The sequence below is a fragment of the Triticum dicoccoides genome, chromosome 5A, assembly GCF_002162155.2.
Source record: "Triticum dicoccoides isolate Atlit2015 ecotype Zavitan chromosome 5A, WEW_v2.0, whole genome shotgun sequence".
In the NCBI taxonomy this organism is placed as follows: Eukaryota; Viridiplantae; Streptophyta; class Magnoliopsida; order Poales; family Poaceae; genus Triticum; species Triticum dicoccoides.
In genome coordinates this window covers 697,454,154-697,467,923 of record NC_041388.1, presented here as the reverse complement: position 1 = coordinate 697,467,923, position 13,770 = coordinate 697,454,154, and the positions used below count along the sequence as shown (strand labels likewise).

At 43.4% G+C, this 13,770-nt stretch overlaps 1 protein-coding gene across 1 annotated transcript; it reads left to right on the top strand.

The window, feature by feature from the left end:
* Positions 1-12,354: 12,354 nt before the first annotated feature.
* LOC119298518 lies at positions 12,355-13,555 on the top strand. Its single transcript, XM_037575890.1, has 2 exons — positions 12,355-12,687; positions 13,204-13,555. Exons 1-2 carry the CDS (start codon positions 12,433-12,435, stop codon positions 13,282-13,284), a joined length of 336 nt encoding a protein of 111 aa, XP_037431787.1. The 5' UTR covers positions 12,355-12,432; the 3' UTR covers positions 13,285-13,555.
* Positions 13,556-13,770: the final 215 nt, after the last annotated feature.

Here is a 13,770-nt window from a genome sequence, read left to right as displayed (position 1 = left end):
GTTGCAATGTGGTATGATAGGGTGGTATCCTCCTTTGAACGATTCGAGTGGCTTGACTTGGCACATGTTCACGCATGTAGTTGAAATAAATCAACATAGCCTCCACGATATTTATGTTCATGGTGAATTATATCCTACTCATTCTTGCATTCAGTGTTTATTAATTTTAATGCATGTTCATGACTGTTGTCGCTCTCTACCTGGTCGCTTCCCAGTCTCTTTCTAGCCTTCACTTGTACTAAGCGGGAATACTGCTTGTGCATCCAATTTCATAAACCCCAAAATTATCCCATATGAGTCCACCATACCTTCCTATATGTGGTATCTACCTGCCGTTCCAAGTAAATTTGTATGTGCCAAACTCTAAACCTTCAAATGAAATTCTGTTTTGTATGCTCGAATAGCTCATGCATTAACTAGGGTTGTCTATATCTTCCATGTTAGGCGAGTTATTCTCAAGAGGAGTGGACTCCGCTCCTCACTCACAAGAAAATGGCTGGTAACCGGGATGCCCAGTCCCATGCTCAAATCGAATAAAAATAATTGCAAACAAAAGTCCCCCAGGATTGTTGTTAGCTAGAGGCACCCATTGTTTCAGAAAAGCCATGGATTGATGTTTGTTGGTGGTAGGGGGAGTATAATCTTTACTATTCTGCTTGGGAACCGCCTATAGTGTGTGTAGCATGGAAGATATCGAGATCGTTTGGTTGTTATGTTGACAATGAAAGTATACTTCTCAAAATATTATTCATCTCTATTTCAAAAGCGAGCTCTGGCACCTCTACGAATCCTTTCTTCCCTCTGCGAAGGGCCTATCTATTTACCTTTATGTTGAGTCATCATCCTCTTATTAAAAAGCACCAGTTGGAGAGCACCGCTGTCATTTGCATGCATTATTATTAGTTTACATTGAGTATGACTGTGACTGGATCTCTTTTACCATGAATTACAATTTCCAGACAGCCCTTGATCTTCAGAGGTGCTCTCTATTTATGTTTTGCGGTCTCAGAAAGGGCTAGCGAGATACCATCTTGTTATATCATATTATGATTGTTTTGAGGAAGTGTTGTCATCCGAGATTTATTATTATTGCTCGCTAGTTTATTATGCCATTGATATGAGTAAACATGAGACCTAAATGTTATTGTGAATATGGTTAGTTCATAATCTTTGCTGAAAACTTGAATGCTGGCTCTACATATTTACAACAACAAGAGCAAACAGAGTTTGTAAAATTTGTCTTTATCACTTTCAGTTTACCAACTGAAATGCTTGAGGACAACCAAAGGTTTAAGCTTGGGGGAGTTGATACGTCTCCATCGTATCTACTTTTCCAAACACTTTTTCCCTTGTTTTGGACTCTAACTTGCATGACTTGAATGGAACTAACCCGGACTGGCGCTGTTTAGCAAAATTGCCATGGTGTTATTTTTGTGAAAAAATTAAAGTTCTCGGAATGACCTGAAAATCAATGGAGAATATTTTTGGAATATATAAAAAATATTGGCGAAAGAATCAAGGCCAGCGGTCCCACAACATGTCCACGAGGGTGGGGCGCGCCTACCCCACCTGGGCGCACCCCCATGCCTCGTGGGCCCCCTGGTGCTCCACCGACCTCAACTCCAATTCTATATATTCATGTTCGGGGAGAAAAAAATCAGAGAGAAGGATTCATCACGTTTTACGATACAGAGCCACCTCCAAGCCCTAATCTCTCTCGGGAGGGCTGATCTGGAGTTCGTTCGGGGCTCCGGAGAGGGGAATCTGTCGCCATCGTCATCATCAACCTTCCTCCATCACCAATTTCGTGATGCTCACCACCGTGCGTGAGTAATTCCATCGTAGGCTTGCTGGACGGTGATGGGTTGGATGAGATTTACCATGTAATCGAGTTAGTTTTGTTAGGGTTTGATCCCTAGTATCCACTATGTTCTGAGATTGATGTTGCTATGACTTTCTTATGCTTAATGCTTGTCACTAGGGCCCGAGTGCCATGATTTCAGATCTGAACCTATTATGTTTTCATGAATATATGTGAGTTCTTGATCCTATCTTGCAAGTCTATAGTCACCTATTATATGTTATGATCCGTTAACCCCGAAGTGACAATAATCAGGATACTTACCGGTGATGACCGTAGTTTGAGGAGTTCATGTATTCACAAAGTGTTAATGCTTTGTTATGGTACTCTATTAAAAGGAGGCCTTAATATCCCTTAGTTTTCGATAGGACCCCGCTGCCATGGGAGGGTAGGACAAAAGATGTCATGCAAGTTCTTTTCCATAAGCACGTATGACTATATTCGGAATACATTCCTACATTACATTGATGAACTGGAGCTAGTTCTATGTCACCCTATGTTATAACCATTGCATGAGGAATCGCATCCGACATAATTATCCATCACTGATCCATTGCCTACGAGCTTTACACATATTGATCTTTACTTAGTTACTTTTTCGCTGCCACTGTTACAACCACTACAAAACTGCTACCGTTACTTTTGCCACCGTTACCACTACTATCATATTAGTTTGCTACTAAATACTTCGCTACAGATATTAAGTCTTTCAGGTGCGTTTGAATTGACAACTCAACTGTTAATACTAGAGAGTATTCTTTGGCTAGCTCCCCTTGTGTCAAATCAATTAATTTATGTTGAATACTCTACCGCTCGAAAACTGTTGCGATCCCCTATACTGGTGGGTTATCAAAGGGCGAAGAGAAGACAATGCTGAAGAGTCAGAGGACATATGAAAGGAAGCTCCAGAGTCCCGAACCCATGAAGATGTACCTGACAGTGTAGATGCTGGCAGTGATGAGGTGGTGAAAGCAGTCACAGCAGCAGCAGAACCCGTCGATGAAGAACCATAGGAAGCCAGAAGGCGCTTGAGCCGCGCGCACGATGTCCTAGTCAGTGAGTGACTGAGTCGAGGAAGATCTAGGAGTCCCACTAGAAGAGGAGCACTGCTGGTCATGCTTCTTCTCATGGCAATCAGACTCTGGGTGACCTGACCGAGAGCAGTAACCACAGAAGGTGTCACGACGCGATAGACCCTTCTCAACATAGAGAGGGTGACCAGCCCCCCTGAAGGTGTGGGTAGGAGCGGTGGAGCAGCCAACACAGATGGAATCGCAAGCAACCCAGCAGTGTGAAGGCGGGTCTCCTCAGCACGAAGCTCGGCAAGCACCTCCGAGACAGGCACACGACCACGAGCAAGCAAGTGAGCACGTCGAGGCTCGAACTCAGAGCGGAGATGAGATAAGAACTCATGGACCCTCTGAAACTCCAAATCAGGCCGTGTAGTCTGACAGCAATGGCAAGTTCCACAAACAATTGTCCGAAGAGAGTCAAGCTGGCACCAGATGGCAGAGCACTGTGAATAGAACTCATCAATAGAGGAATCACCTTGCTGGAGTGCGTGCTCCCGGTGCAACACAGATACGTAGAGAGCATCACCAGAGGGACCACATCGCTGCAACGGTGCTGAGTCCCATGAATTCCAAAGCAAAGTGAGGGAGGACACTCGCAGTGAGAATGGCAGCAGCTCGAGCATCATCATTGCACCACTGAGTGTAAGCAGACAGATCATCTCGGTATACAGAAAGAGCATCTGAATAAGTTGATACCTGCTGATCATAAGCATCAACTGCAGCATCATCGAGAGCCTTGGCTGCATGCCGATGAGCCTGGGAAGCCTCAGCAGGAAGAATCAGCGGCACCGACGGGGTAGGAGCCACGGGAGCAACAGGGCACGGCGGATAGGGGACGTCGCTAGAGAGAACACCCCACATAAGAAGATCGCGCATATGGATACGCATGAAACCCACAAACTCAGCATAGTTGGTGCCATCGAAGATCACAGAGCATCGGGGAACAGCGACATAGCCCGAAGAAGACATGAGAAGCTCTTTTTTGAGGAAGTCAACTGACGCAGAACTCTCAATCTGGATCGAGCAACGGCTCGGTTGAGGCCAGGAATCAAGCGGGAACCAGCATGGGCGACCGCTGCCGGAACCAGCCGGCCGGGCAGGCAGCAGGTAGCGGCCGGACGGGAAAGAGGTGGCGACAGCTAGACAGAGATGGAGTGGTAGCAGCCAAACGAGAAAGGAGCGGGAGAAGTTGGCGCGAGAGGAGATCGGCAGCTGGAGCAGCGGATCCAGTCGGGGATGGAGCGGGAACGGCCAGGATGAGAGGAGGCCGGTGGCAGTGCCCTTGGGGAGGCGGATCCAGTCGAGGGCGAGCACGACTAGCAACGAGTAGAGACGGGCAGGGACAACCGGAATGGAATCGGGGACGGCCGGAGACGAGGGAAATCAGGAATGGAGCACACACGGAGTTGAATCATGCGGGAGAGAGGCTAACCTAACATCTGATACCATGTTGGATAATGAGCAACTTGTATTCACTGAGGGCCAAAGGCCATTACATGTACATGTGTGGTAAAGTGCAATAAACCCCTTATACAATGGGGATAAACCAAAAAGGGGCTATACACATCTAACAGTAATCAGGTCTAGATTTGACTACCCTTTCCTAGATAACACAGTTTGAGTAAGGCATACTAAAATTAGAGTCAGTATAAGTACAATAACGGGAGCTGCATGAGGTGGTAGTCTGAAATGAATCATCTAGTGGGATTCATCCACAGCAAACATCCATCCTACCCATTCTGCAAAAGGAGTCTATGAGAGTCCAATGACAGTTTGTATGATGACATAAAGAATAATTCAATTGAATGACTGGGACAAGGGACACCTTGCTTCAAATAGATTGTCGGCTAAAAGAGACATATTCTTTCAATGGGGTATATGCACAACCATGGGGTGGAATTTATCCATAGCATCAACCATCATGCACAAGGGTGGCAGCTACCGCAGTTGAACCGCGGGATGGCTGATGCTATGGACAAGTTCAACCAGAGGACTGGGTCCCTGCTTCTGCGTGCCTTACTCCGCGGTTGACCAAGGAAACGGTACGCGGCCGTCCAAAGTGCGCTCTGACATCGGAGCATGCTGGCTCGACCGTCGGTCGAACAGGTGTTGCGCGGGCACTAGGAAGGGCGTCCCGGAGGGCGAGCACGCGCTCCATGGCGGAGGGGCCATCGCGGAGCGGGAGGGCGAACCAAATTCGTCCTGCTGCGCCACTTCTTTGCAGCCGCCGGCAGCCTTAGTAGATGCGCGCAAGGCAGCCGCCGCCCTCTTCCATTGTGCCGTGGAACTCCCTCGCGTCAGATTGTTTAGGGTCTGTCAAAGGGATGTCTTGTCGTTCATTGGTCCAAGTGATGAAAGGGAAATAAGAATGGCCGGGCCGGGCTGGTAGCAAGAATCGTTTATATTGTAAGTCGCGCCCTAATCAACAAGGCAGCCTCTGTGCTATGTTTCCTCTTGGTCTTCTTGCTCCGGTTCGGCACCGTCTTGCCTATTGCTCCTAGCTTCTCCATGGATATACTCTTGAAACCTGATAACACATAGCACATCCGTTTGAAGTACTAGCTATGTCTCATAAGTGGAAAATTGTGAATCATTAAGGAGCGAGTTCACCTCATGTTCAATGCTACATGCACTGACTTTAGTCATATGTCAAAGGACAAAGGACGGGCGTGGCGCCTGGAGACGTTGCCACTGGCTTGGTCGTCGAGGACGACCAATGGATTTCTCCTGGTCGAGATCTCACACCACCAAGGCCAGCCAATGACTAGAGATTCGATCCGATGGGGAAAGTACTAAAGGAGGAGGGTTGGTACCTAGATTTAAATCTAGGCACCAGAGGCCGGCGACGCGATACCCCAAGGAGTGAAATCCTTCCATCGACGCCTCGACTCCCTAGCGTCTGAGCAACTATACCAGCACAGCGACAGCGGCTACCTTAGTTGAATGACAGGATGGATGATGCTATGGACAAGTTCAACCACAGGATTGGCTCTGCTACCTCTTGAGCATGCGTTGGTTTTCCCTTGAAGAGGAAAGGGTGATGCAGCAAAGTACTGTAAGTATTTCCCTCAGTTTTTGAGAACCAAGGTATCAATCCAGTAGGAGACTACACGCAAGTCGCCTAGTACCTGCACAAACAAATAAGAACCTTGCAACCAATGCGATAAAGGGGTTGTCAATCCCTTCACGGCCACTTGCAGAAGTGAGATCTGATAAAGATAATAAGATAAATATTTTTGGTATTTTTTGTTTTATAGATTGGAAAGTAAAGATTGCAAATAAACGGCGACGGAAATGGCTAGTTGATGGGAATTTAATATGATGTAAAGTAGACTCGGGGGCCATAGGTTTCACTAGTGGCTTCTCTCAAGATAGCAAGTATTACGATGGGTAAACAAATTACTGTCGAGCAATTGATAAAAAAGCGCATAGTTATGATGATATCTAAGGCAATGATCATGAATCTAGGCATCATGTCTGTGACAAGTAGACCGAAACGATTCTGCATCTATTACTAATACTCCACACATCGACCGCTATCCAGCATGCATCTAGAGTATTAAGTTCATAAGAACGGAGTAACGCTTTAGGCAAGATGACATGATGTAGAGGGATAAATTCAAGCAATATGATATAAACCCCATCTTTTTATCCTCGATGGCAACAATACAATACGTGCCTCGCTGCCCCTGCTGTCACTGGGAAAGGACACCACAAGATTGAACCCAAAGCTAAGCACTTATCCCATTGCAAGAAAGATCAATCTAGTAGGCCAAACTAAACCGGTAATACGAAGATACTTGCAAAGATGTCAAATCATGCATATAAGAATTCAGAGAAGAATCAAATAATATTCATAGATAATCAAGTCAAAAACCCACAATTCATCGGATCTCGGCAAACACACCGCAAAAAGAGTTACACCGAATAGATCTCCAAGAAGATCGAGGAGAACTTTGTATTGAGATCCAGAGAGAGAGAAGAAGCCATCTAGCTAATAACTATGGACCCGAAGGTCTGTGGTAAACTACTCACACATCATCAGAGAGGCTATGGTGTTGATGTAGAAGCCCTCCGTGATCGAATCCCCGTCCGACAGATCGACGGAAAAGGCCCCAAGATGGGATCTCACGGGTACAGAAGGTTGCGGCGGTGGAAAAGGTGTTTTGTTGCTCTCCCTGAAGGTTTTAGGGTATAAGAGTATATATAGGCGAAAGAAATAGGTCGGTGGAGCTGCGAGGGGCCCACGAGGGTGGGGGCGCGCCCACCCCCTGGGGCGCACCCTCCTGCCTCGTGGCTCCCTCGATGCTTCCTTGACATCCACTCCAAGTCTCCTGGATCACGTTTGTTCCAAAAAAGATCCTCGCGAAGGTTTCATTCCGTTTGATATTCCTTTTCTGCGAAACACTGAAATAGGCAAAAAAAACAGCAATTTGCACTAGGCTTTCGGTTAATAGGTTAGTCCCAAAAATAATATAAAAAGGTATATTAAATACCATTAAACATCCAAAACAGATAATATAATAGCATGGAACAATAAAAAATTATAGATACATTGGAGACATATCAAGCATCCCCAAGCTTAATTCATGCTCGTCCTCGAGTAGGTAAATGATAAAAACAGAATTTTTGATGTGGAATGCTCCATAACATAATTTTCAATGTAATTCTCTTTATTGTGGCATGAATATTCAGATTCAAAAGATTCAAGATAAAAGTTCAATATTGACATAAAAATAATAATACTTCAAGCATACTAACTAAGCAATTATGTCTTCTCAAAATAACATGGCCAAAGAAATTTATCCCTACAAAATCATATAGTCTGGCTATGCTCTATCTTCATCACACAAAATATTTAAATCATGCACAACCCCGATGACAAGTCAAGCAATTATTTCATATTTTGATGTTCTCAAACCTTTTCAATCTTCACACAATACATGAGCGTGAGCCATGGATATAGCACTATATGTGGACTATAATGGTGGTTGTGGAGAAGACAAAATGGAGAAGATAGGCTCACATCAACTAGGTGTATCAACGCGCTATGGAGATGTCCATCAATAGATATTAATGTGAGTGAGTAGGGATTGTCATGCAATGGATGCACTAGAGCTATAAATGTATGAAATCTCAACAAAAAAAACTAAGTGGGTGTGCATCCAACTTGCTTGCTCACGAAGACCTAGGGCATTTTGAGGAAGCCCATCATTGGAATATACAAGCCAAGTTCTATAATGAAAAATTCCCACCAGTATATGAAAGTGACAACATAAGAGACTCTCTATCATGAAGATCAAGGTCCTATTTTGAAGCACAAGTGTGGAAAAGGGATAGTAGCATTGCCCCTTCTCTCTTTTTCTCTCATCATGTTTTTTTATTTGGGCCTTTTCTCTTTTTTTATGGCCTCTTTTTCTTTTTTTCGTCTGGAGTCTCATCCCGACTTGTGGGGGAATCATAGTCTCCATCATTTTTTCCTCACTAGGACAATGCTATAATAGATGATCATCACACTTTTATTTACTTACAACTCAAGAATTACAACTCGATACTTAGAACAAAATATGACTCTACGTGAATGCCTCCGGCGGTGTACCGGGATGTGCAATGAATCAAGAGTGACATGTATGGAAAATTATGAATGGTGGCTTTGCCACAAATACGATGTCAACTACATGATCATGCAAAGCAATATGACGGTGATGAATCATGTCATAATAAACGAAACGGTGGAAAGTTGCATGACAATATATCTCGGAATGGCTATGGAAATGCCATAATAGGTAGGTATGGTGGCTGTTTTGAGTAAGGTAAATGGTGGTTTTATGGTACCGGCGGAAGTTGCGCGGTACTAGAGAGACTAGCAATGGTAGAAGGGTGAGAGTGTGTATAATCCATGGACTCAACATTAGTCATAAAGAACTCACATACTTATTGCAAAAATCTATCATTTATCGAAACGAAGTATTACGCACATGCTTAGGGGGATATATTGGTAGGAAAAAACCATCGCTCGTCCCCGACCGCCACTCATAAGGAAGACAATCAAGAACATAAATCATGCTCCAACGTCATCACATAACGGTTCACCATACGTGCTGCTACGGAAATCACAAATTTTAACACAAGTATCTCTCAGATTCACAACTACTCAACTAGTATGACTCTAATATCACCATCTTCATATCTCAAAACAATCATAAATAATCAAACTTCTCATAGTATTCAATGCACTTTTATGAAAGTTTTTTATCATACCCATCTTGAATGCCTATCATATTATGACTAATTTCATAACCAAAGCAAATTACCATGATGTTCTAAAATACTCTCAAAATAATATAAGTGAAGCATGAGAGATCAATAATTTCTACAAAATAAAACCACCACCGTGCTTAAAAAAAATATAAGTGAAGAACTAGAGCAAAATTATCTAGCTCAAAAGATATAAGTGAAGCACATAGAGTATTCTAATAAATTCCGATTCATGTGTGTCTCTCCCAAAAGGTGTGTACAGAAAGGATGATTGTGGTAAACTAAAAAGCAAAGACTCAAATCATACAAGACGCTCCAAGCAAAACACATATCATGTGGTGAATAAAAATATAGCCTCAAGTAAAGTTACCGATAGACGAAGATGAAAGAGGGGATGCCTTTCGGGGCATCCGCAAGCTTGGGCTTTTGGTTGTCCTTGGATTTTACCTTGGGGTTCCTTGGGAATCCCCAAGCTTAGGCTCTTGCCACTCCTTGTTCCAAAATCCATCAAATCTTTACCCAGAAACTTGAAAACTTCACAACACAAAACTCAACAGAAAATCTCATGAGCTCCGTTAGTATAAGAAAACAAATCACCAGTTAAGGTACTGTAATGAACCCATTCTTTATTTATATTGGTGTTAAACCTAATGTATTCCAAATTTATCTATGGTTCATATCCCCTGATACTAGCCACAGATTCATCAAAATAAGCAAACAACACACGGAAAACAGAATCTGTCAAAAACAGAACAGTCTGTAGTAATCTGTAGGTTTCGATACTTCTGTAACTCAAAAAAACCTAAAACATTAGGACGACCTAAATAATTTGTATACTGATCTACTGCAGTTGGAATTGGTATTTTATCGCTCTCTGGGTAAAAATGAAAATTATTCTCGTGAGCATATACTTTCTGTTTTTTTCAGCAAGATCAAACAACAATCATCCAAGATGATCCTAAAGGCTTTACTTGGCACAAACACTAATTAAAACATAAAAACACAATCATAACATAGGATAGATGATTTATTTATTACTAAACAGGAACAAAAAGTAAGGAACAAAAATAAAATTGGGTTGCCTCCCAACAAGCGCTATCGTTTAACGCCCCTAGCTAGGCATAAAAACAAGAATAGATCTTGGTATTTTCATCTTTGGTAGGCAATTCTTCAATTGAACACTTATAAACCTTAGGAATTTCCTTCTTTTTATTAATGATCAAACTCCTAGACAAGAAATTAAGAAATTCATTTGTAGCAAAAGGTTCCTTAATGATAGTGAAAAAGTTGGGATGAACACTTATTGATTTGAGATCCGTATTTTCCTTACTAGAAGATTCACCCTTATTTTTAGGAACATACATAAACTTGGCAACTTTCGTAGTAGGAGGGTTTGAAGTGTTTCTTACGGCTGAATAGGCAGACCCTAAGTTGGTAATAATATCCTCAAGTTTATCAATTCTAGTAGAATCTTGATCTATCTTTTCATTAACTATGGGTTCTTTCCCTCGAAATTTTTTCAGAGTAACTCCTACCTTAGATCTGTATTGAGTAATTTGATAGTGGATTTTTTTAATCCAAATTCTCGATCAACTCTACTGTGGCAACTTTATTTTCGATAATTTCAAGCATTTGCATCACGTGTTCCAAAGTTAAAATAGTTCCATTAACCAAAAGAGGTGGTGGGCCAAACATATCTAACATAGCATTATAAGAATCAAAGGTGTGGCTACCCAAGAAATTTCCTCCGGTAATGGTATCAAGAATATATCTGTTCCAAGGAGTGATGCCTATATAAAAATTGCGAAGAAGAATGGAAGTAGATTGCTTTTTAGTGGATCTATTCTAAGCATTGCAAATTCTATGCCAAGCATCTTTTAGATTTTCTCCCTCCCTTTGTTTAAAATTAAGAACTTCATGATTGGGAGTTTTGATGTTTCATGCCATCTGCCAATGATAGGTGTTGTTGATTGCTACAGCCATTTTCATGACGAGTTTTGATGTTTCATGCCTATGGGAATAAGAGTTGGAGGATGTGACTACTACCGGTGCTGGAAACCATCTGCCAAAGCTGCATCTATGACACAAAATGCTACATCCGGCATTGTTTTTTGCTGGAACCATAGAGATTCTCCGTCGACGCACAAACAGGCGGCGAAAACGGTGATCTTTTTTTGTTGGAACCAGCATGATTTTTTGCTACGCCGGCAGACATTTTTTCTGCCACCGACAACTGAGATGAGGTGGGCGGGTGCGGCGGCCGGCGACCATCGGCATTCCCAGCTTTCACCGTTTGCAATGCCATCGTCTCCATCATCGTTGCAGCATCTATTGTCTGCCCTTGTAGCATCCACAACCTGTCGTTGAACCATCGTCTGGGGCGCAGCTCACAACACCCGTCAAGCAGCTTGCGTTGCGCTGCCGCCGGGAATCAGCAGAGCTCCCGCGCGCGGCCCTTACAACAGCGCCTGCTACAGGCCTACACCAAGGTGAGAAGAAAAGGTCGTGGGCAATATAATCGAGGTGGGGTGAAAGATGTAGTGTAGCAATGGAGGAAGACCCAGCGTCGCGAGATTCACGTGTGGTAGAAGACCTGGACTCTAGCGATATGAGAAGTGGATTAAAGAATAGTTAACAGATCTAATGGTTCGTGGGCAAAGCATCCGACGGCTCAGGTCCGACCGGCCGAAAGTAGCGCCAGTCCACCGGCGCCTAGCAGCCGCCTTTGGCAAATGTCAAATATTAGCTAGTGTTTGGTTGATTATCAATTTTACTTGCCAACCTCAGAAAAAGTTGTGAAATCTTGGTAACTTTTGATATTGCCAATTGTTGGCTTGCCAAGTATTGGCAATGCCAAATGTTGGCATCAAACCAATCATGCTCTTTACACTACCAGAAACCGTAATATTTCTGTGAGTCGACTAATTTTTCTGTCGGGCCCGCGACTAGCCCACAGGAAAAACAATTAGGCTGTCGGTCGACTCCTGGACGCCAGGGATATGTCTAATATTCCTGTGGGCTGAGTAAGTACCGACAGGAATATAATTTTCGGCCCACCCGCGAAACACTAGGCCGCGAAGAATTCAGCCGCGCGCATCTGGAAACTACGCCCCGCCATGGAGCCCTCTTTTCGCGCCTGTCATCGCGCACGCCCAAATCCAATCCCCCCAGATCTCCTTATCCTTTCCTTCTGCGCCGCCCAATCCCTCTGCTTTTGAGGCCTCCGACCACCATCCCTCCATGGCTCCCCGCCTTCCAAGGTCACACGAGCGCCTCAACCTGCACTCTATGATGTGGATCTGTACCCGCCGGCCACCACCATCCATGGCTCCTCCGCTACTGGGACACGGCGTCGTCCCATCTCCGTTCTGGATATCACCATGCGACACCAACGCTTGTCCTCCTCCTCCACCATGGCCCTGCTCAGACCACGCCGCCATCGATGCCACCGTTGAGAATCTACCCCAACTCGAGCAGTTCACCGGCGTCATGGAGGTACGTGACCTAAATCTCAAAACTCTGTTGTTTCCTGTTTCTGGCATCTCCGGATCCCCAAATCTGGTGCAGCTCTAGGAATCCCCAAATCCGGCCTCAGATCCGATCTATAGAGCTGTAGTTTAGATGCATAATAATCACCAAAACTGGTGCAGCTCCTTGGATCCCAAATCTCGATCTGAATTTCAGTTATTTCTTTGAGAAATTTGCAACCATTTATTTCTGCCTTATTTCTTAAATTAGTTTGGAGGCAACAACACGTAGCCACATGATTTAAAAATTTACTAAGACTAGGTGGGATACTTGGGGTGTACTCGGGGAGTTTCAATTAGTACTTTGGATACAACTGTACCTATCCAAAATGCATGTAATATTGTTTCAGACTAAATGATAATTTTCTTTCTATTTCAGTGAGTTTTTTTCATTAACTTACTGCACAATAGCATAATAATTCAATCTCTATTTTTTCTGTCCATACATTTTGATTTTACTTGCTTTAAATATGTTGACATTCAGGAAGCGCTAAGCAGCTGCATTGCAAATATGAGGAACATCATCCGTGCAAGAAGTTCAGATTCACTCGACGGCAAGAAATAGTGTCATATTTTTCTTCCAAATAGTATGTACCATTCCCCACATTGATACTTATGATCACCCATTTGATATCTCCTTTTCCTAGTTACAGTTCATCCAGGTCAGGAGTAGGATTTAAGGTTCATGATCCAACTATAAGAGACGTGTAAAATCCTTTGCCCTTGACATGGTATGGTACATTCTGCTATTTCCCTACCTGTCTCCAAATTCATGTATTGATTAATTTTGATTCAAGTTTTCTATCTTGCAAGATCATGCTATCTTCAATATGCTCAAGAACATCCGAAATGCACCTAGACATTATATTTCAGAGTATTGACAATGAAACTGTACCAGGAAAGGATTATTACCAGCAGCTTTGCTCAAGATATGAATGCTCTGTTATAACAATGAACAAGCCAGGGATACGTTCAGGGGCTCCTATCATGGGCCATACTATATGTCATCTTAATTTAGTTACTCCTTTTACTACTTGCTTCTTGGAATTTC